Genomic DNA, 24,194 nt, shown 5'->3' with positions numbered 1-24,194 from the left:
AGAGCCCGAAGAGATGTGGACTGATGTTCGTGATATAATACAAGAAGTTGCTACTAAGGTAGTTCCAAAGCAAAAGAAATGCAAGAAAGCAAACTGGTTATCTGAAAAGGCTTTGCAAATAGCTGAGGAAAGGAGGATGGCAAAAGTTATGGGGGAAAGAGAAAGATACAAGGTTCTCAATGCAGATTTTCAGAAAATAGCAAGGAGAGATAAGAATGCCTTCCTGAACATACAGTGCCAAGCAGTTGAGGACAACAGCCAATTAAGGAACACAAGAGCTCTGTATAAGACAATCAAAGATATCAAAGGAAGCTTCTGTGCTAAGCTGGGCGTGATAAAGGACTAACGAGGCAAGACGCTTATTTCGCATGCTAGCAAGGTGATGTTGAAAATCCTCCAAGGAAGGCTGCAGCAGTATGTGGATCGGGAGCTTCCGGACGTGCAAGCTGGGTTTCGCAAGGGCAGAGGAACTAGAGACCAAATTGCCAACCTTCGCTGGATCATGGAAAAAGCAAGAGAGTTCCAGAAACCCATCTACTTCTGCTTTATTGATTATGCGAAAGCGTTTGACTGCGTAGATCACAGCGGATTGTGGCAAGCTCTCCAAGAGATGAGAGTTCCAATTCACCTCATCTGTCTCCTCAGGAACCTGTATGAAGGACAAGAGGCCACAGTCAGAACTGGGCATGGTCTTACTGATTGGTTTCCGATTGAGAAAGGAGCGAGGCAAGGCTGCATACTGTCGCCCTGCCTATTTAACCTATATGCAGAGTGCATCATGAGGAAGGCCGGTCTGGACGAGTCTTCAGCTGGAGTGAAGATTGCTGGAAAACGTATCAACAACCTTAGATATGCGGATGATACCACTTTAATGGCAGAAAGTGAAGTGGAACTCAAGAGACTTCTGATGCGCGTACAAGAAGAAAGTGAGAAGTTTGGGCTTAAACTGAACATTAAAAAGACAAAGATCATGGCGTCTTGCCCTATCAAGTCCTGGAGCATCAATGGACAAGAAGTGGAAGCTGTGACAGATTTTCTCTTCTTGGGCTCCAAGATTACCTCGGAAGGAGACTGCAGCCATGAAATTAGGAGACGCCTGCTTCTAGGAAAGAGAGCAATGGTTAACCTTGACCGCCTAGTAAAGAGCAGAGACATTAGTCTGCCAACCAAGATCCGTATAACTCGTGCTATGGTCTTTCCAGTTGTGATGTATGGATGCGAGAGTTGGACTGTGAAAAAGGTTGACCGCCGAAGAATTGACGCGTTTGAATTGTGGTGCTGGCGAAGACTCTTGAGAGTTCCTTGGACTGCCAGAAGATCAAATCAGTCGATATTGTCAACCATAAACCCTGACTGCTCATTGGAGGGTCAAATTCTAAAGTTAAAGCTCAGCTACTTTGGTCATCTGATGAGAAGAGAGGAGTCGTTGGAGAAAGATTTGATGTTGGGAAAGGTTGAGGGTCGCCGGAGAAGGGGTAGGCAGCGAACGCGATGGTTAGATGGCATCCTCGAGGCACTGCAGATGAAGTTATGTGATGTTAGGAGGATGGTGAGAGACCGGAAAGCGTGGCGTGACATGGTCCATAGGGTCACAAAGAGTCGGACATGACTGAACGACTGAACTGAACTGAACTGAATCTAGCAGTGCTTTGAGCAATGCGCAGTTTTTGCAGCAAAGCCATTCTCCTTTCCAATGCGGCTTTTTTTTTTCTTTCAATAACTCTTGATGGAATTGAAGTATTTAATTTTTATTTTTTCGTTGTCCATGTCATAGATGAGCTTAGTAGTGACAGGCACCAACTATCGGAGCCAATTCAGTCTGTACCAGTTTCCAGCATTTGAGAAAAGCTATTTTTGTAGTGAGAGCTACACTGGCCACTGTCTCACCATTTCACTGTGCCTGTCCATGCCTGTCCGGTGCCTGCCCGAAGAGCGAAGAAAGAAGAAGTCGTGAAAGATGGTAGCTGGCAGCTGACATGGCCGAGTACTAACTGGACGTACGGCTTCCCGATATTACGTTTGGCAGAATCTGCCAACTCGGGCCTCCCCTTTCATGTGGGAGGGTGATATCACAATCAGCCTGCCAAAACCTTTGCATTCATGTTATCCCTAGGCCATGCAGGCACATTCATACAGCTCTGTTAAAGCGGGGCTTTATATGTTGGCTGGTTGCTTATGCTATAGTGTCATCGCGAAGGTGGGACTGAAAACAGTGAGAAAGAGGTGCCGTAGTGAAGGGCTTTGGACCACCACGCGGTATAGGCTTTCGCCTCATCGCACATGATTGGTGAAAAGTGCCCCTTATGGCATAAATAATGCTGTAACCATAGGGTAAACTGCTATATGTGCAAAAGCCATGTCTTTACTTTCAAGCCGAACAGATAGCTCTCGTATAATTCCAGGTTTAACCACAAGCTAAACCACAGACATTTTTTTTTCTACTATGTTTTGAGAAGGGGGGGGGGGGGGGGGGAACAACACTCTTGCAGATTTTTTACGTGAAAAGGCGATGCGCAGTCCATCTACAGACAGTTTAACACACCATGGACGATATATTTCGTCTGCCCTAGCACCGAGTACGAAGTTGCAATATTCAAAAGCACGGTAAATAAGATACTATTTTACAATTCAGGCGCGCCATTCATCGAAAGTGCACCTAGCGCAACAACCACGCGAGAGCAGATTAGCACAAGCCTCAAGGAAAAAAAAAAGAGCTCAAGTGACATAACTTGCTGCCTCTTCTCTTCTACACTCTTATTTTAGTTTTGTGTAGAACAAGGGGCACAACAGTATGTCGGCATTATCGGTGACAACGAGCATTAATGAAGCCGGCCACGCAACCCCCTACTATGCCGCTCCAGAGTTCTGCTACCCTTAAATATAGTGGAAGCATGCACAGTGGCCGATAGATGGCAGCAATTTTGCATAAGGTCTATATGTCCCACATATAAGTGTGTGGACTTACACCCATGCTTTGCCACACATATTGGGACTGCTTAAAGGACCAAGAGACCAAACCTTGGTTGCATTTTTCTTTTTGTTAATGGTATGGAAGACATTGCTATACATGGATCATTATGTGGTTCTTGCCTAGAATAAGTAAATGATTTATAACTAAACTTTTTTCCCTCATCTACTTTAGTTTCGATTCCAATAGCCGAGCGACGGCATAACATCAACATTAAAGTTCAGTCTACGTCGTGCAGGGGATGAAAAAATGTGGGGACACATAAGCTCAGCTTTTAAGGGTATGACACAACAGCGAAGACTATCAGCCCACATATAAAGCCCCGCTTTAACCAAGCCGTATGAATGTGCTTGCATGGCCTAGGGGTAACGGGAATGTAAAGGTCCTGGCAGGCTGATTCTGATATCATTTTCTCATAGTAAAGGAGAGGCCTGAATTCGCAGCTACGGCCAAGCTAATGTCAGGCAACCCTACGTCTAGTCAGTGCTCAGCCACGTCAGCTGCCAGCTGCCGCCAGCCAGCGCCACGCTCGTGATTATTTACTATTGCAAATATTGTAAAGTAGGGCTCAGCAGAGCAGGCTTATTCTGACCTGAAGCTCGAGTCGCACCCGAAAGCGAACGGTTGGTTCTAAGTGATGATAATGAGTATATACAAGTGAGGAAGATGAAGCTGCATTTGGACAAGTGAGAAAGACCAAGCAGAAGACTAAGACAGTGTTCATGGTATTATTGCCACTGTTTCACTCATTGTGAATCCTGTCCTTAAGGCCGGTGTCTTTAACATTGTAGGGAATTAAAATGATATAGGAGCGACTCTACTGCAGCTTTTTTGCCCTTCATGTGACCTGCACTTAACTTTGACATCATAGCCATCGCTTGGTTGATGAAACCAGAACTGGATCCGGTGAGAAAACATAAGAAAAATCGATTGTAAAATATTCAGCAGTCATAGGCAAATACACATGGCAATCTGTGCATTAATGTCTTATGCACTAATTAAAAAGAATAAATACACAACAAAAAACTAGGTGTATATACTCGTATAAGACCAAGCAACTGTTGCGTTACTCACTTCTGTGGAGCAAACTCACAGGGGAGACCCAGGCTACTCCCTGGGCAGCGCATGATCTTTTCTTTTGACACTATATTTAAATCATTTCCTCACCCTCCCAGCTCTTAATTACTTACCCACGTTAACACTGCTGAATATGAACTCTAAGATGAGTCATTTCAATAAGTATGTTCTCTCTCCTTAAGTGGGTACATTTCTGTTATTCCTGCCTACTGTAATTCCGAGGCCAAAGAAACAATTCACAGTTTTTCAGAAATTGTGCCATTAGTTTACCTGACTCTGTTTCCCTTTAAACCTACAAAAACCTTGTGCGCCTCTATGTGCTCAGAGATTGTGATTGTCTGCTTTAACAGTGACCTTGCTATGCAAGATTGTACATTTCAGATGCTTTCCGCAGGTTTTCTAAAGTAATTCTTAAAGTGATGGCATATCACCAACAGTAGCTTTGGAGTTTCAAATTTATGGTTAACACTCCAGCAGCCAGTACAGCCCATTTTGTTTTCATTTTTCTTTTTTTGCTGAGTCTAAGATCTTGTAAGGTAGAAACTGAAGTGAACACACGAAGATAATTCATTCACAAAATTTGTAAGTGTCACTACCACTCACAGCAGACTATATCTGACAAAAGGACTATTTAAAGAGTTTTTAAATCCTCCCGGACGATGCATGCAGAAACTTCAGCCACTCATGATGGTTGCTGTCCTTGTTAAGTCTTCTAACTTTCCAACACCCCACATTTTGTCATTCTCAAAATATGAACAGGGCTCAAGAATGGACGCTGCACTTTCAGAGTGCGCATGCCTATGATACTGCGGGCCACGCACTGCATCATTCTTTCATCTGATGTTAGGATGCTCATGATTTCATGTCCACATGGCCACCATGCATTCAGAGTCCAATTATTTAAGCTTGGTCTTCAGTTTCTTGTAATATGTCCAAATAAATGCGTGCATACCAGTATGCAGTTCAGAAACATGCTACAAAATCTCATAGACGATCACTAAAACAATAGAAAATCCCATGCTGCAGCTTCCGCAACACTGGATCAGTGCGAGACACACGCTGTTTATTTTGATAAATTGAACTTTCGGACATCGCTTCTTATGAAAAATTGTTAAGAAAAGGAAAAACTGACCAATAAAAACCTGATGGCCAGTCGCTAAAATATGAATACTAAGCCTGATTTGCAAACTCCAACAAAATTGGCGCTGGCTGTCGCAGCTGTGGTTCATTTGCCAAATATTAGATTGGTGCTGGTGATTTTTTGAGAAAATATTTTCCAAACAAGGCGAGGAACGATTTTTTGTAGAATTAGGATCGTGTTCGTAGCACCGAGAGCTTCGGTTGAAAATCACGAGCGTCCCGAACAATTCGAGTCAGTTGGAAGGTACGCTACGAGCAACAGTGGCCGGTAATGACTATCCAAAAGAATATGCAAAAATGAGTTGCATTATGCAAACAAGATGGAACGCCAGATTACGGACAGTAATGCCAGTCATGTTATTGCTGCATGCTTTAGCTTTCCTTTTCCTCACGGCACTGCATACTTTTTCACTCTGAACACAAATAGCTGAAATCAAAATTTTATTTAAGGTTAGAATAATTTTAATGGACATTTACTATGTGTTGTATGTACATATTATGATAACAACACATTTCATTGAAAGACAAAGTTAAGGCTAACACTGAAAATTAGAGCCATCGCAAAGAAATGCTAAAAAAATAAAAAAAAATTAATATAACAGCACTTCTGGAGTAATGGCACAGTTTTTTTCATCTCAAAGGGTAAAGAATTTAAACAAAAATGTTTGCTGTCCTATTACTTTGAGCTGTGGTTGTAGAAAAGTGATGCATTCAAGTGTGCTCCAAAGAAGGGTACTCCGAAGAGCAGCTCACCTGCAAAACGGCCCAAAGGGATTTTGGATCGCATGGCACTTGCTTTGACAGGGTCACTCCACCCGACCAAAGACATGGGAGTGTTGGTCACAGTGGGGTTCACTGAATTCACCCGAATCTGCAACGAGCACCCGTGGACCCCAACATGATATGTACACAGTGACACAGTAACTTGTCACTACAGAAATACCAACAAATTTTCGCTGTTACCACCATGCACTAGCAGAGTAAACAGTGATATATCTGCATTTCAAACGAGGTGTACTTACAGAGAAAAAAATGTGTAAAAAGGAGATTGACATATGGCTATCCTTAAGTAAATTAGTTCTTAGCATAAAGGCTTCTTATGGACTGCGGACAGGCCAAACAACAAGCTCAGAAGAACCTGACTGCCCAGCCTTGCTGCTGTAAAACAACAGATGGCAAGCAGGTAATACAGAATGGTGACAGGACAGAACTGACTGCAAGAAGTAAGCACTTGTGTGATGTGACCCAAACAAGTCAAAACAGCCCTCAATGTATTCCAAAGCAATATCACACCACCATTTGTTACTGTATAGACCATTTTTGCAGCGAGGAGGCGAACCAGGTATGTGGGGACGCGGCAATAGCAGCGTAGGTGGCAGGGCATTCAATGAAGAAAGCATAGGCGCTACGCAGTCTTTTGCACACAAAGCATCTTGAATAGACTAGAAGTGTCCAAGCTACTGAACGGCTGCAGAAGAAATGCTACTTTTACACTCTTTTTATATTTTCTACACTTTTTTACATGCCCGACCCCTGTCCTTTTTTCTTTTCGCCCATTTCTTCTCTTCCTCTCCCTGATCGCTTAATTTCCGCAGGCCGCAGCTTAGCTGTTAAAAGTACCGCGACTAGCAAAATCTTTTTCTTTGCTCTGCTCAAGTTAACAAGATAATACCAACCGGAAACACATGATTAACAGAGATAAACAGATTAACATCGGTGGTATGTGTGCGTGTCGCTGTGCGCTATTACAGTTGCAACTGTTGTAATCATGCGAAGACAGGCGACCCTTGAATATCAAGCACCCGTTGAAAATGTTTCACTCTGTCATCCTTGCTTACAAGTTCCGAACACTGTGCTTGTAGAGAAGGAACCGTAAAACTGAATACCCATGCAACAACGATAGCCATTGGGCAACAAGAAGATGATCTTTGCGATAAAACTTCACCGAGATGCTGTCTCCGATTAAGAGATAGAAAGCGTGGAGAGTGGGTCAGAGAAATAACACAAGTTACCGACATTCTAGTAGAAATTAAGAAGAAGAAATGGACATGGGCAGGACATGTAGTGCGAAGAGAGGGTAACCGATGGTCGCTGAGGTTAACAAACTGGATTCCAAGGGAAGGAAAGCGTAGCAGGGGGCGGCAGAAAGTTAGGTGGGCGGATGAGATTAAGAAGTTCGCAGGGGTCAAGTGGATGCAGCTAGCACAGAACCGGGTTAAGTGGAGAAATATGGGAGAGGCCTTCGCCCTGCAGTGGGTATAATCAGGCTAATGATGATGATGATGATGATGTCTGGCGAAGAAAAACTGCTTCGGCGCATCTTCTTATATTTATGAAAGTATGAAAGAACATATCCCAATTGAAGACGATGCCCAATAAATTAGTTGTCAACTTATTATTTAGAGAAAAAGCGCTACAATATATCTTTTTTTTTTAACACGCACCTTATAAGCTTTCACAGCCGATAATATATGTATAATAAATAATATAACAAATGAGATTTAAAATAACTGTTCATAAAAGCAAGAGGTCATTATATGGGCCATTATTACATAAAGGCACTATTCCCTAAGTATCAATTGTCTATTTTCTATTTCATCTGGCCAGATCTCAGCATGACTGCAGCATTAGATGAACGCAGTTAGCGGACAGTCATAGAAATTCCAGGATAGCAGCTTCCACCGTTGACGACATTCATCGCCACTCTCTGCACGCACCGACTAACCGGTGAATGAGTCATGCAGGCCATGCTGAAATCCGATCGCTAGGTAGTGGATGCTTAAACGCATTGTCACAACAAAAGTAACTTCATCATCATCATCAGCCTGACTATACCCACTGTAGGGCAAAGGCCTCTCCCATATTTCTCCACTTAACCCGGTTCTGTGCTAGCTGCATCCACTTGACCCCTGCAAACTTCTTAACCTCATCCTCCCACCTAACTTTCTGCCGTCCCCTGCTACGCTTTCCTTCCCTTGGAATCCAGTTTGTTACTCTAAGCGACCATTGGTTATCCTCTCTTCGCACTACATGTCCTGCCCATGCTCATTTCTTCTTCTTAATTTCCACTAGAATGTCGGTAACTCGAGTTATTTCTCTGACCCACTCTGCACGCTTCCTATATCTTAATGTTACCCTTACCATTTTTCGTTCCATAGCCCTCTGGGTTCTCAACTTAAGTAGAGCTCTCTTGGTTAGCCTCCACGTTTCAGCCCCATAGGTGAGTACAGGTAAGATGCAACTGTTGTATACTTACATCTTGAGCGATACCGGTAAGCTGCTTGTCGTAATCTGCGAGTGCTTGCCAAATGCGCTCCATCCCAATCGTATTCTTCTTGTTATTTCCTTTTCGTGGTCCGGATCTGCGGTTACTACCTGTCCTAAGTAGACATATTCGCCTACTACTTCCAGTATTTCGCTACCTAATGTAAACTGCTGTTCCTTCCCGAGGCTGTTGAACATTACCTTAGTCTTCTGCATATTGATTTTCAAGCCTACCTTTCTACTTTTCCTGTCTAGGTCATCAATCATTATTTGCAGTTCATCCCCCGAGTTGCTTAGCAAGGCAATGTCATCAGCAAATCGCAGATTACTGAGGTATTCTCCATCTACCCTTATCCCTAACTGCTCCCATTCCAAGTCTCTGAATACTTCCTCTAAACAAGCTGTGAATAGTACTGGGGAGATTGTGTCTCCTTGCCTAACACCTTTCTTTATGGGAATTTCGTTACTTTCTTTATGCAGAACTATGATTGCTGTGCAGCCACTATATATATCTTCCAGCACTTTCACGTACGGCTCGTCTGCCCCCTGATTTCGCAATGCCTGCATCACCGCCGAAGTTTCAACTGAGTCAAATGCTTTTTCGTAATCAATCGATGCTATGTATAAGGGCTGGTTATATTCTGAGCATTTTTCTATCACCTGATTGATGGTATGGATATGATCGATAGTAGTGTACCGTTTCCGAAAACCTGCTTGATCCTTTGCTTGATTGCAGTCTAAGGTTGTCCTGATTCTATTAGCGATTACCTTAGTAAATACCTTATACATAACAGACAGTAACCTGATTAGTCTGTGATTTCTAAGGTCCTTGGCGTCCCCTTTCTTATGAATGAGGATAATGTTTGCATTCTTCCATGGTTCCGGTACCGTCGATGACGCCAGGCACTGCGTATACAGGGTGGCCAGTTTTTCTACCATGATATCCCCCCCGTCCTTCAGCAAATCTGTACTTATCTGATCCTCTCCAGCTGATTTCCCCCTTTTCATAGTTGCTTTCTTGACCTCGTCTTTCGTCACTGGCGGAACGTCTGACTGTTTTTCTCTACCGCCAATCTCATTACGGTCCTGTCTACTTTGGCTACTGTAGAGATCTGTATAGAACTCCTCGGCTACTTTGACTATTTTGACCATATTCGTGATGACGTTGCCTGCTTTGTCCCTTATCGCATACATCTGGCTTTTGCATGCCTATGCCTAATTTCTTCTTTACCGCTTTAAGGCTTCCCCCGTTCTTTACAGAATGCTCAATTTTCTCCATGCTATACTTCCTTATAATGGCCACCTTGCACTTATTGATTAGCTTTGATATCTCGGCCAATTCGATCTGGTCTGTTGGATTGGAAGCTTTCATACTCTGGCGTTTCTTAATCAAATCTTTCGTCTCCTTAGACAGCTTACCGGTATCCTCTCTAACTATCCTACCGTCTACGTCTACTGCACACTCAATAATGATATCTCTGAAATGATTGTTCATTGCTTCTAGGGTAATGTCGCCATCCTCGGTCAGAGCTGAATATCTATTCTGTAGCGAGATCCTGAACTGTTCTGTCCTCCCCCTCACCGCTAATTCGTTGATGGGTTTCTGTCTTACTAATCTGTTGCGTTCCTTCTTCAGATTTAGGCTAATTCGGGACCTCACCATCCTGTGGTCACTGCATCGCACTCTCCCGATTACCTCTACATCTTGTATAATGTCGGGGGTTGAACACATTATGAAGTCAATTTCATTTTTAGTCTCCCCGTTAGGACTTTTCCATGTCCATTTCTGGTTCTTCCGTTTGCTGAAGAAGGTATTCATGATTCTTAAGTTATTGCACTCTGCAAACTCAACTAGTAACTCCTTCCTGCTATTCCTAGAGTCAATGCCATGGTCACCTACTGCCTGGTCTCCTGCCTTCTTTTTCCCTACCTTAGCATGGAAGTCGCCCATTAGTACAGTATACTGCGTCTTTACTTTTCGCATTGCCGGTTCTACATCTTCGTAGAAGCTTTCAACTGCCTGGTCATCATAACTACAGCGCGTAGCACAACTAGAGGCGCGATGTAGAATGCTTCTCCCAGCTAAACCGTGGAATCCTCGCAGTTAAAATTTTGCACAGGAAGGGCATGTTGTTGCTAGTATTTTTTAATACCAAATTTGTTTGGGGCTGGCCTGATTCGATCAAAAGAAGTCAAATGTTCCCATCTTCTGCGGCGGCGACGCCGCCAGACGAGCCGCTGCCCCAGCGATAGTACTGGTGGTGGTACAACAACTTTGTAGCAGGAAAAGAGGGGGCGAACGTTTATGGCAGAAGGTTTGAGTTGTAAGCAGCATGAGGTGGCGCCACCAGTAGCATCGCTGGGTCAGCAGCTCGTCTGGCGTCGTCGCCGCCGCATAAGATGAGAACATCTGACTTCTTTTGATCGAATCAGGCAAGTACCCCAAACAAATTTGGTATTAAAAAATACTAGCAACAAAATACCATTTCTGTGCAAAATTTGAACTGCGAGAATTCCGCGGTTTAGCTGGGAGAAGCATTCTACATCGCGCCTCTAATTGTGTATCACGCTATACACGTAGGTGCATAGGCCTGTACAACCTTCAGTTTATATTGTTTATTAAGCCTAATTACGATGCCTGCCAACCTCTCATTAATACCATAGAATTCATCTATATTACCCGCTATACATTTATTGACAAGGAAACCTACTCCTAGTTGCCGCCTCTCTGGTAAACCTCGATAACACAGTACATGCCCATCCTTCAGTACAGTATATGCCTCATTCGGCCTCCTAACCTCACTAAGCCCTATGACATCCTACTTCATACCCTCTAGTTCCTCTAATAGCACTGCTAAACAAGCTTCACTAGCTAGGGTTCTAGCATTAAACGTTGCCAGGGTCATTTTCCAATGGTGGCCTGTCCAGTGGAGCCAGGAATTCTTAGCACCCCCTGCTGCGTCACAGGTCTGACCGCCGCCGTGGTCAGTTGTTCCACAGCCACTGGTGACTGAGGGCCGGGGTTTTATGGAGCTTATCATGAGAGGTTGCAGCCAATTACTGCATCAGGGTGGCGAACTCCTGTTCTGGTGAGGGAGTGCGTTGCCGGAGGTGTTCACCGGCCCCAGGTCGCACCCCAAACCTGTTTATGCAATACCATCGACACGCGTTTTTTTTTTTTTTAAATCCGGTGGGGAATTGCGTGGCACCGGGATTTGATCCCCAGTCCTTTTGCATGCGAGGCGGATGTTCTACCGCTACGTCACTGCTGCACAAAAGTAACTTAGGGCAGAGTAAATGGATCTGAAGTGGATATGAATCCTAATGAATAGAACCCCAGTGGCGGTGTGAGAACTCTACTCAGTAGCCAACAAATGTAGCACACTTAGCATTACTCCTAAAAATGACCTGATTCAACTACATTCGCTTGCTTTCATTGCTCAAACTGTTACGGTAGCCCATCTCTAGAAATCATTCAAGGATAAAAAGTAGATCGAAAGCTGCCCTGTCTTGCTTTCTCCACTGCCTCTCTGTCTGTGCCGCATAAAAATTGCCCACAATTTGTAATCAGGCTTGTAGTCCTCGGCCGACCCGATCAGGCACATAAATTTCAGTAATTTCTGACCAAATGGCTTGACTACTGCTGAAAAGCTTTTTTTTTTTCAGCCAAGTACTTTCAGAACGCAAAAATTTGCATGCGAAAGCTCTGAAATGCCAATGTGCACAACTTGTCTCGTGTTCTACGGATGCGACCGCACATACCAGCTTGGCGGTTGTTCTCAACTTAACCGCTAGATGGCACCAGCTATACAAAATGGTAGCTCATGATAAAACGGTCTATATGTGCTTGCAAAATGCAATATTCAATTCAAACACCATAATGAGAAGAATGAATGACATCAGCAAACACAATCAGCATGTATGCAGCACCACAACTTCGGTATATGACAACTGCTACCCATGTTCTTAAAATTCTCATGAGCTGTTACCTACTGGCATGGCAACATACTGTTTTCCAAGCAGAAATATAATATGCACTGTGCTCCTAGTCTTAGGTGTAGTACAACTCTCTTATGAAGTCCTAGTGTAACTACTTTTTTTTTTCCTCTGTGCTTACCTTCACAATTGGTGCTTCGCAGCTGTTTTACTCACTTAACTAAACAATACCAAGGCACAGAAAGACTGGAATAGGTGCCTTTCACCACAATCAGGAAAAGCTCGCTGCATGCCAGAGCAAGGCTTTCATCACCATAATGCATAGAGACATATATTATGTTGAGGCATGCAAAAGGAATGAAAAATAAAGAGCATCTGCCCGTGCCACAAAGTATAATGGGCTAATGCATAGAGACAATCCGACAATCAGTTAACGTTTTTAAGAAAAGGCTAGTATAAGAAATGGTGAAGTCCAGCCACTTTAGACAGAAATTCACATACAAATGTGTTGCCAATGTTTTCAAACAAGTCGACAAGCAATTTACATCTGCGATACTGTGAAACACTCTTAAATGCACATGAGAAAACCTTCGCAGCAAGCCTGTACATTACGACAGTCTTTAGATCTACAAACAAGACCGTAGGTATGAGCACAGGAGTGGGGGGAGTGCCTCCCTCAATAGGTTTGAAGAAGAGGGCACATAAGTATAGAACCCCTTTATAGTAAAGCGGGACCGGCAAAAAATCTTTACTATATCAGGGTCTTTACCATATCAGTTGTTGGTGATGACATGGTCCTGAAGATTCCGTCTGGTAACTAAACGTCTTGTTGCTTAATGAAAAAATACACTCTAAAATATCTCCTATCTTCCTCTCTTATTGTTTCTTTGTGCCACTCCTTCAGTTATAAAATTTTTTGTTTACATCTTGTAGAACTGCCTTTTAATAATGAGGCCAATGTTGCTATGAATACAACCGAGTTTATAAAAACCAAAGCCTTTCATGAACACCGCACCATCTTCCGCAGTTTCTGTCTTCTAAAAGGCAATAGACGAGAAATGCGCACGGCAGTTAAGTGCTGCAAAGCTACAGCACTTGCCATCGCTGCCTCGTGCTGCACAGTGCTGCGAATGTTTGGCCGTTCCTTCCTTTCCCTATTTCTCGGTGCACTTTGATTACTGTTCTTTACTTTCTGAACAGTCCGCGCCTCTATGTTTGTAGACAGCTTTACTTCATTTTCACTTTACTATACCTACGTTTACTACAGTGGGGTTCTTGTATCTTGTCCTATATTGCTCCCTTCTGTCTAGAAAATATGAGCAGGAACTACCATAACATTAGCTCTTGAATATGGAGAAACGTGTGCATGCCTATGCAGGGATAGGATGAAAAGCTAGGGAAGACCACCATGTGTAAGTAATGCAGCACTGACGCAGGCTATTTGTGTTGCTGAAGGCAGAAAACACTGGCTAACCTTGTGAGGCCCCAGTTCAAGGGCCATGACTCGTGTGAGTTGATCCAAGGCAGCTTTTGTGGCACAGTAGACAGCATGGTCTGCCAGGGCTACAATGCCTGCTTGGCTGGAGACGTTGACGATGGCACCGCCCACACGCCGGTCTTTCATTGATTTGGCACAAATCTGCACCATTTGAAAGCGCCAACAAAATAAACTAGGACAAGCTGCATGGGAAGGGAACTACAAAACAATGAATCAAAAAGAGCCAATAATGAAAACTACAACAAAACTAAGTGTTAGCAGTAGCCCAAGTTTTCCAGCCAGCATTAAGATGATCATCACTGAAGAAACTCAAAGAATTAATGAGAAGGAATGAATCAAGAGACGTCGAAAGTTGTAGCTAAACTAGAGGGTTTAAGGTAGAAAGTGGCTCTTCTAAATGACTGCAGAAAAAGGAGGTAATCCGCCTTTTGCGTGAGTTTTATGTCCATGCGCGTAGTCCAAGTGGCGACTGATGGAAACACATTGGACGGCGTCGACGGTGTTTCTCATCGCCGCCAGTGCACGGGGGCTGGCGTCACGGTGACCGCAGCAGACTTGGCAAAGCACTGTCAACCACATTTGTCGTGTACGGTTGCCGCTCTCAAGGCGTGCAAGGATGCAAGACGCGGTTTTTCAGGTTCAGGAAATGTGCGTAATGAAAAGTATCTACTGGAGTTATCATCAATCCTGTAACGCACCAGTGGTAGCCGCAATGAGGATTTGTTCGGTGCATGTTTGGTTTATGCGCGATAGGGCCCGATCGCGATGTATTTTGTCACTTTTATTATGTGCGAAGGGGCCGGGTAGTGCAAGGCGGCTATGTGTGCAGACTGTAATATTTAGCATGTTTTATCGCGAGTGCCGCCTGACTAACAAGAAAAAGAAATACGACGTCTGTTGTGAGCCAAGTGGTTGAACTGGTCATGAGGCTCATCGCAACAAACGCCATTTTTTTTTTCTTGTTAGTCAGGTGGCAGCCACAGTAAAACATGCTAAATATTACGGTCTAGCGCACACAGCCACCTGTGATATCTGCGCTATCTGGCCCTTTCGCACATAAAGAAAACAAACGACAAAATACATCGCCACCAGGCCCCTTCGCACATAAAGCAAACATCCACCGAACAAATCCTCACTGCTGCTACCACTGGTGCGTTACAGGCTTGGTGCAAACTCCAATAGGTACTTTTCATTATGCATATTTCCTTTATATGCATACATACTTGTAGTAGCTGTGTTTTTGCCGCTCGGACCATATGACGCACTTGACACTCTTGCACGACACACAATTTTTTTTTCTTTTTTTTTTTTTACCTTACAAGCTCGCCTTCGTTCTCGCCAAAGCATTCGGATTTTGATTGTTCGGTGTACGCAATCAGCTGCACTTCGCTAGGGAGCTTGAAAATCGTCTTTGTTCAACCATCTGCAATGGCAAGGAAACCGCCGAGCACAAATGAGTCTCCTGAAGGGTTCATGCTAGTTCACTTGCGGAGTGGAGCGCTCTGGACATAGAACAGTTGGTACTTGACCAATGTGCACATCCGATGTGTAGGAGATGCGTATGTGTCACCAAGTCATTGATTACGCAGAAATCGCTGTGGAGGAAGAAAGGTTGTGGATCCTTTCACAACAGAATGACCATTCTCTGTGCTCCGAAAACCTTTTCACCACTGCGACCACATCCATTCTGGAGGCAGAAACCGGCTACAGCGCTGAATCATCCATTTCCAGAAAAACACCGCGCGTTTCCTACAGGCTTCTGTTGTGTATTCCGGCTGGGACAATGCCCTGTTCAGAGGGTGTGGATAAGTGCCTCTCTGCCAAGCTTCGTCGATGAAATCCTATAGCTGCATGCTTTTAGATGATGCAAGGAGAAAGTGACGCGCATTGCACCATGCCAGCACCGCGGTGACCGCATTGTGCTCGGTAACTATAGACGCCCCGCGCATATGCGTCACTCGTCACAGGAGACGATTCCACCTAGCTCTGCAGCATCAACAAACCCCTGAATGCTTTGCCATTTGAGATCCCTCTCTCTCTCTGTCTCCGCACTCTCCTTTTCGATATTTTTTTTTTTTACAATAAATTTGTCTGTCGTGAAACTGCACGCTGAGAGCATCTCATTCTGTCACATCGGACACAGCTCGCGCCATGGCCCGCGCTACACGCTATACAATACGAAGACAGTATATGCGTGCGTTATGAGTGGATTGTGAAAAGGCTGAAACATTCCCCCATACTGCGTGAACATGATACTGCAATCACTGTCACTACTTTCAGCCCGGAAGGCGAAAAATGGGGGGAGCTTTTGCTTTCTACCTGCGTTATCGTGGCCATTTCGCATGGTGCGCTTTCGTGTCGTCTGCTACACCAATGTGTTTCCCCCCCGCTCCCACATGATGGCGCCACATCCTCCCGCAAAAGGCGGATTCAAACAAGCAAATCAGCAATGAAACAAGTAATGTCTGAAAGCCTTGCAGTTGCACTGCATTTCTACTGAATTGCACGCATGCAAACTTTAGTGTCTTCTCTGCCATAAGTAATGGGCTTAGAATAATAGGCAACCGATAAGCTAAATCACCATAGCACTCTGTCTCTAAGCAATGTTTTACATTAACCTCGCAGCAAAAAATTAGTACAGGCTTAACCCAGTCACGCCAATGACAGCGTACAGAAAAGTACTGGATTGAATAATGGTTTAGGCCAAGGTTAAATCAAAGATGAAGTGAAAGCCAAAGGTCAGGTCATGATAAAGTCACTGGTCAGTCACAAGCTATGCCATATGGGCCTCAACCTGAATTTCTTGTGTAAGGCCATGTGATTGAGACGTCGCGAAACAGCTTAGCCACTCAAAGCGGTGGAAGATACAATTTTGATGAGTGTACTTCTCAGCACACTAAAAAGCTGGCGTACCAATTAAAAAAAAATGGCACCACAGAATGCATTTCACCAGCCCTAGTAAATACTACATTGTTATCAACTCAATCATCATCATCATCAGCCTGATTATACCCACTGCAGGGCGAAGGCCTCTCCCATATTTCTCCATTTAACCCGGTTCTGTGCTAGCTGCATCCACTTGACCCCTGCGAACTTCTTAATCTCATCCGCCCACCTAACTTTCTGCCGCCCCCTGCTACGCTTTCCTTCCCTTGGAATCCAGTTTGTTACCCTCAGCGACCATCGGTTATCCTCTCTTCGCACTACATGTCCTGCCCATGTCCATTTCTTCTTCTTAATTTCCACTAGAATGTCGGTAACTTGAGTTATTTCTCTGACCCACTCTGCACGCTTCCTATCTCTTAATGTTACCCCTATCATTTTTCGTTCCATAGCCCTCTGGGTTGTCCTCAACTTAAGTAGAACTCTCTTGGTTAGCCTCCACGTTTCAGCCCCATAGGTGAGTACAGGCAAGATGCAACTGTTGTATACTTTCCTCTTGAGCGATACCGGTAAGCTGCTAGTCATAATCTGCGAGTGCTTGCCAAATGCGCTCCATCCCAATCTTATTCTTCTTGTTATTTCCTTTCCATGGTCCAGATCTGCGGTTACTACCTGTCCTAAGTAGACATATTCGCCTACTACTTCCAGTATTTCGCTACCTAATGTAAACTGCTGTTCCTTCCCGAGGCTGTTGAACATTACCTTAGTCTTCTGCATATTGATTTTCAAGCCTACCTTTCTACTTTTTCTGTCTAGGTCATCAATCATTATTTGCAGTTCATCCCCCGAGTTGCTTAGCAAGGCAATGTCATCAGCAAATCGCAGATTACTGAGGTATTCTCCATCTACCCTTATCCCTAACTGCTCCCATTCCAAGTCTCTGAATACTTCCTCTATACAAGCTGTGAATAGTACTGGTGAGATTGTGTCTCCTTGCCTAACACCTTTCTTTATGGGAATTTTGTTACTTTCTTTATGCAGAACTATGGTTGCTGTGCAGCAACTATATATATCTTCCAGCACTTTCACGTACGGCTCGTCTACCCCCTGATTTCGCAATGCCTGCATCACCGCCGAGGTTTCAACTGAGTCAAATGCTTTTTCGTAATCAATGAATGCTATGTATAAGGGCTATGTATGTTCAACCCCCGCCATTGTGCAGGATGTAGAGGTAATCGGGAAAGTGCGATGCAGTGACCACAGGATGGTGAGGTCCCGAATTAGCCTAAATCTGAAGAAGGAACGCAACAGATTAGTAAGAAAGAAACCCATCAACGAATTAGCGGTGAGGGGGAGGGCAGAAGAATTCAGGATCTCGCTACAGAATAGGTATTCCGCTCTAACTGAGGATGGCGACATTACCCTAGAGGCAAGGAACAATAATTTCAGAGATATCATTACTGAGTGCGCGGTAGAAGTAGGCGGTAGGATAGTTAGAGAGGATACCGGCAAGCTGTCTAAGGAGACGAAAGATTTGATTAGGAAACGCCAGACTATAAAAGCTTCCAATCCAACAGACCAGATCGAATTGGCCGAGATATCAAAGCTAATCAATAAGCGCAAGGTGGCCGATATAAGGAAGTATAACATAGAGAAAATTGAGCATGCTGTAAAGAACGGGGGAAGCCTTAGAGCGGTAAAGAAGAAATTGGGCATAGGCAAAAACCAGATGTATGCGATAAGGGACAAGGCGGGCACCGTCATCACTAATATGGAAAAGATAGTCAAAGTAGCCGAAGAGTTCTATACAGATCTCTACAGTAGCCAAAGTAGTCAGGACCGTAATGAGATTGGCGGTAGGGAAAAACAGTCAGACGTTCCACCAGTGACGAAGGACGAGGTCAAGAAAGCACTAGAAACTATGAAAAGGGGGAAATCAGCTGGAGAGGATCAGATAACTACAGATTTGCTGAAGGACGGGGGGGATATCGTGCTAGAAAAACTGGCCAACCTGTATATTCAGTGCCTGGTGTCATCGACGGTACCGGAATCTACTCAATATTATCTGATTATTATGCTCTGGAATGGTACAAAATCAGAAATCTGACTGTGTCAAGCAAACTTACCTGCGAAACATTAATCACAGCTTTCACGTTTGTACTAAAGGAGCTGCAACAAACATATAGAAAGAAAAGTATTAGCTGCACGAATCATCATTAAGCCTATTAAAGATTCTCCTAATTTGCATAACCAAAAGATGATTTGTTATATTCCCCTTGAATAAATATAGCAGTGATACATACAACACAGAAAACGCAAACAGTTTGGTATACATTCTAGGCCAGTGTTTTTCAGTCATGAATGTGTCGGGATTTCCTTGTGGACCAGTGGAAGTGATGAGGGACAACTTGAGACCAGAGGAGGGGGGGGGGGGGGGTGCAATCTTGTGCAGACTGGTTCTCAATCGGGATTTAGTCGAGGCTAAACTGGCCTCTAAAATACACGTACTTGATAAGCCAGCACACCATGGCCTGCAGAGGACACAAGGAAGTAGGGATGCATTGATGCCGGTATGCATGCTGCTAGAAACAGTACGCAAGCCGCAGAAGGGATTCAATTCCTTCCAACACTGTGCTTTGGGAGCGCAATCTTGTGTGGACTGTTTCCCAATCGGGATTTAGTCGAGGCTAAACTGGCCTCTAAAATACACGCACGTGATAAGCCAGCACACCATGGCCTGCAGAGGACACAAGGAAGAGGGGATGCATTGATGCCGGTATGCATGCTGCTAGAAACAGTACACAAGCCGCAGAAGGGATTCAATTCCTTCCAACACTGTACCGCTTGCTCATCAGACACCTGACACACTTTGCACTGCAGCCCCATCCAGCAGTGACGTGAGAACTCAAATTTCAGCTATGCCAGCATCAACAAACGCCATAGACGCTCTCTCTCACGCGCTTGCTCTCCAGTTCCGCAGTCCTCTCACATTTATTTCACTCTGATAAACTAATGTGAGCTTTGAACCTCCATGCTTTGAACCTTGCAAAACTGTTTAGCCAGGCCAGGGCTATCGCGCAACCTTTCCACCTTTTCTTTTCTTTTTTTTTTTTTTTTTTGTAGGCGTGGGTTTTGTGGAGCCTGAAGACCGCTTCGCAGACACCCATTAATTTAAGGTAGGCTGATGGCTAGTGTCTGATGTGGTCAACTATGAAAAGTGCGGACCTTTAAGCAAGACTTAATGATCCATACAATTATTGTATTCAGCAAAAACACATTCTCTAGCTCCTTATGGGTACGTTGAAATTCATCAGGCAGAAAAAATACACTCATTACTGAGAAAAAATAATTCTTTGCAATCTTCTTTGTGAAGTAAAAAATTGAAAAATGCGAGTTTAAATTCTCAAAAGCTTAGAACATGAAGGCTATGGACATTTTCGACAAGTCAGTGCAACCTCCTTGGTGAAGTAAAATACTTTTTAAAAAAATGCTAATTTACACTCGCAGACCCTTCTGAACATGGAGGTTTTACGACACTTTAGACAGGTCAATGCTTTTCAGCCAAAAAAAAAAAAAACTGTGGTCACTCAGTGCCACAACTTTACAGCTGTGCGGTCATGGAGAAGAGGCTTGATCATATATGAAGATGTTAGAGAAAACTATACTCAAATGACTGTAAATCATGCACTCTTCCATAAAGCATGCTCTATTTTTCCGAGATCATTAAATACTCACACGTCAATAGACTCTGGCCTGATTTCTCCAACAGGCTCAAGGATGGCAACAGCTGCATTGTTAACCAGGAGATCCACTGGTCCTACACTACTCAGTGCTGCTTCAGTAGCATTCCAATCAGAGAGGTCAACAGGGAGGGGCACAACATTGGGAACCTGTAAAGAAACCACAAAACTGGGCAGTCAGGGCAAAAGCTTAGTAACGTTAACAAAACATATTGCGGGGCAAACTGATAAAGCATGGTCAAATGAGAAGCAATTCAACGCTACATTTGTGGACAAAGACAAGAACATACACAAAAGGACAGATGCTGTCCTGTCATTTGCACGCCAGTGTCCATCCATTAAAGAACTATTGAATTATTCTCATTTCAACTACAGCCTTTTGAGTGATTAACTACATCACTAATCAAATCTTCAGTCCACTCTAAACACCTACAAAAAGAGAGTGACCCCTACATTAATAATTTGTTTTTACATCACCTATGACAGAGAAATGTTAACCATATGATTTTAGCAAAGCTGTTTTCTGATAACATTACGAACAAAGGGCTGTCCAATTCTTTGTCCAGTAATGCAGAAATAAGGGATAGCTGGTTGGCCACAGATGCAAGAATAAGGGGGAAGGGAAGGGTTACAGGTGCCTGAGATAGCAAGCCAAATGGAACCACGAAGAGCTGCAAGGGGCTCGCAAGCTGCAGTTTGGCCAACCTTGCTATAGGCAATTACGAATAAGCCTAGAGTGTTTTTATTACCACCCAGGCAAAAGTGCACCGCACCTCCTGCAGCAAGGTGGCCAACTTTATATCACATAGTTAAGGGTTGGAGTTTTTGGTTTTTATTTTCTTAGAATTTGGCTGACTTTTTTTGGCGTTTACTTGCAAGCACAACTTCTGTTTTTTCTAAGTTAATATTATTTTCTGCTGAAGAATTATCGTTCTTTTTCGGTGAGATAAGTGGCATCGATATACAGTTAAAAGTGACGTAGAGTTCATTTTGGCTTTTCTTTCTTAATGAAATTTTAAACAGAGCGAAGGATGAAAACGAAGATAGAGGACACACACACAAAGTGCGCATATACACACACACAGTTCTTTACCTTTGCACGGTTTAAAATTTCGTTATGAACAACCAACTAGTCTGCACCTCAACACTTTTTCTTGCATGTCTGTTTTATGCACATTTATTTATTGCACAGTTGGTCATATATACAGCTAAGCTTCTGAAAGAAACATCGCACTGACAAAAATTTGTGTTATGACAAAACGCATATGTAAAACTTAAATTCACATGTTGGACAAAGGAATATTATTATTACGATTATTGTATTATTTATTACAATAAATTTTTACATAAACCAGGTCACTTAAAAAACAAACGTGTGAATGGAACAGATCAGCGATCACACATGTATGCTAGACAAGCTTATAGAAAATGGAACCATGTATTTCCAACTTATGGCCTTCATGTGTGAATCACTTCATCTTGTTGTAATAAATGCAGATGTACTTTTCTAAGTTGCCTTCATCAAGTCGGACCCGTTGGTGTCGGTTCACGAGTCAGAGCTTCAAAACATCTCTCAACATTCACGCTAGACACCGGCAGTCTCAGCAGGTGAAGTGCTGCAAGAGCTAAGGCAGGCCACTTATCTGAATGTGAGCGCAGGAACTATATAGTTTTTGTATTCACACAATTCAGAACTGAGCACGTGCACCTCCTCAATGCCTTTGCTTACAAGGGCGAAGATTGGCTCATAATTTGAGAAGTCACTTGACATTTCTGCCTTGGATCCACTATATGAACATTAAAGCAGAATGTTGCAGAGGAATTGCTGTATGTCATGCAGCCAGATGAGTTCCTCGACACACTAACTTCCCATGTTTTGTCATGGCTTTGCAATAAGATAGAAATGTCTTGGTGAGCTCAGCGCATTCTTCCTCCTCTGCAAGGTTTTGCAGGCTGTCAACATCAATGTTGTTGATTTCAATATCGCCAACCCACCTAGTCAAGACACCTCCGAGATTTAACGAGCAAAGAATACACATCACATACAAGGGTGTCCTCTGACTCTAGCTTAAGCAATATGGCCAATATTCTATTTGCGTTGTTTCATGAATTTCATTTTAATTAAAAGGTTGCAGGTTGCCTCACTGCTGGCAATGAAACCTTGGAGGTTCTTGCATTTTCTCGCTTTGCATCAGAGCTTCTCAAGAAGGTGACAATAGGCCGCCAGTAATCCAGGACGTCGCATAGGGACTTATAAAACAAAAACCACCTAGTAGGGCAAACAGTGTTTAGAAATTTCACTTTAAAGTTCACTGATTTGCACAAAGCATGGAACTTTCAGCACATTTCACTTGAGCTTTTCAGCATTGTCGTGACATGCATGACAAAGTCACAAATGCATACAAAACCTTCTCGAGCGAGGGAGTTGTTTTCATACAAGCCAAAGAGGCTCGTCTGCTTGACAGAGGGGAATAGCAGCCTGGCATAGCACTCTGCAGACTTCGTGAGCAATATCCTGAGCGCTCTTCCAATCTTTGGTGGCACAAATCAACGAAGACTGAAGGGACAGCTGAACTGAAGAGGGTCCTGTATAAATTACGTAAAGTTAAAGTCCCGATCGAAGCGTTTGTGATGAATAGAGTGAAGAACTTAACAACTTTCCTTCCGCTCCACAAGATATTTAAAATAACTTGCCGGGTTTGGCATGAGCTCCTTTCAGTTTGGCATGACATGCAGATTTGACATGCTCTGAAGGCGCACTGCTGCCCTGCCCTGAACTGGTCGGTCCTGACTTCCACGCGACACTACTTACTGACAAGACAGACCTTATTATCGCTGTGACCTCTGTGTAAAATACAAACTTCAAAGTCTAGAAACTCGCAAGAGCCCTTGCCACACTTCTTCTTCCTCCCCATCCTTGTGACACACTGCTAACTGCTGTGCATGGAGCGAACTCCGAGAGCAGCAACCACTTCGCAAGAACAGATGCAACTGCCACGGAAGCATCGCGAAAGTGAGAACAGGATCCCTTTCAGTGTCGCTTGGTAACAGTGGCTAGAATACTCTAGTCACCGTAGCTTGGTATTCACGGGGGGGGGGAGATACTGGCAGGGATGGATGGGAAAGGAGGTTCACAACGCCAGTGGCCGAGCAAACCCGTCCCCGGACTCACACTTCACGTGGGTGATGAGGACGCCGAGAGCGATATCGGCGAAGTGGACAGGACAGGCGTTTCTGACCGCTAATTTCTTTGCCACTCAGGGAAAAAAATGAAAAGAGCAAGTTAAACTAAATAAAAACACAAAATAAAATGAACAAATTCGTACAAAAGAGAAGGGACGCACTGAAGAAACGTCGAACACAAAATGACCGGGGCGGTGTGATGTTATCTGCCCAACCTTACCACTGTATGGTGGCTCCAGCTTTGAATAGCGGGCCACATGGTAACAAATTGTTTCGCTTCTTTCCTGACTCGCTTTTCGGTACGAGCACCTTGGCTCTTAGCTGCTGTTTGTTCTTTGACTCCATTCCTTTATCGAAGAAAGCCGTGGCATTTTTGCAGCGACTCATTGCACTTATCTTGACTTGTGTTTGAGAAGTGTCACACGGCAAAAAAATGGCGGGCTTTGGTCTTCGCAATTTCCTGGAAGCGTATGTACTGTAAATGCTTTGGTCTGCCCTTCCCCGT

At 43.8% G+C, this 24,194-nt stretch overlaps 1 protein-coding gene across 1 annotated transcript in view; it reads right to left on the bottom strand.

The window, feature by feature from the left end:
• Positions 1-24,194, bottom strand: part of LOC146202312 (L-xylulose reductase-like) — a 46,050-nt gene that overhangs the window by 16,840 nt on the left and 5,016 nt on the right. The window contains exons 3-6 of the mRNA XM_084588074.1: positions 20,502-20,656; positions 18,893-18,935; positions 13,860-14,024; positions 5,939-6,056 (exon numbers count right to left, since the gene is read on the bottom strand). Coding sequence (XP_084444200.1) covers positions 5,939-6,056; positions 13,860-14,024; positions 18,893-18,935; positions 20,502-20,656 — 481 coding nt within the window. The remainder of the gene's footprint in view (positions 1-5,938; positions 6,057-13,859; positions 14,025-18,892; positions 18,936-20,501; positions 20,657-24,194) is intronic.

Source organism: Amblyomma maculatum, chromosome 1 (genome assembly GCF_055883805.1).
Source record: "Amblyomma maculatum isolate TAMU_Amacu chromosome 1, ASM5588380v1, whole genome shotgun sequence".
NCBI lineage: Eukaryota > Metazoa > Arthropoda > Arachnida > Ixodida > Ixodidae > Amblyomma > Amblyomma maculatum.
Note: the sequence above shows the minus strand (reverse complement) of the source record. Positions and strands in the feature narration are given on the sequence as shown.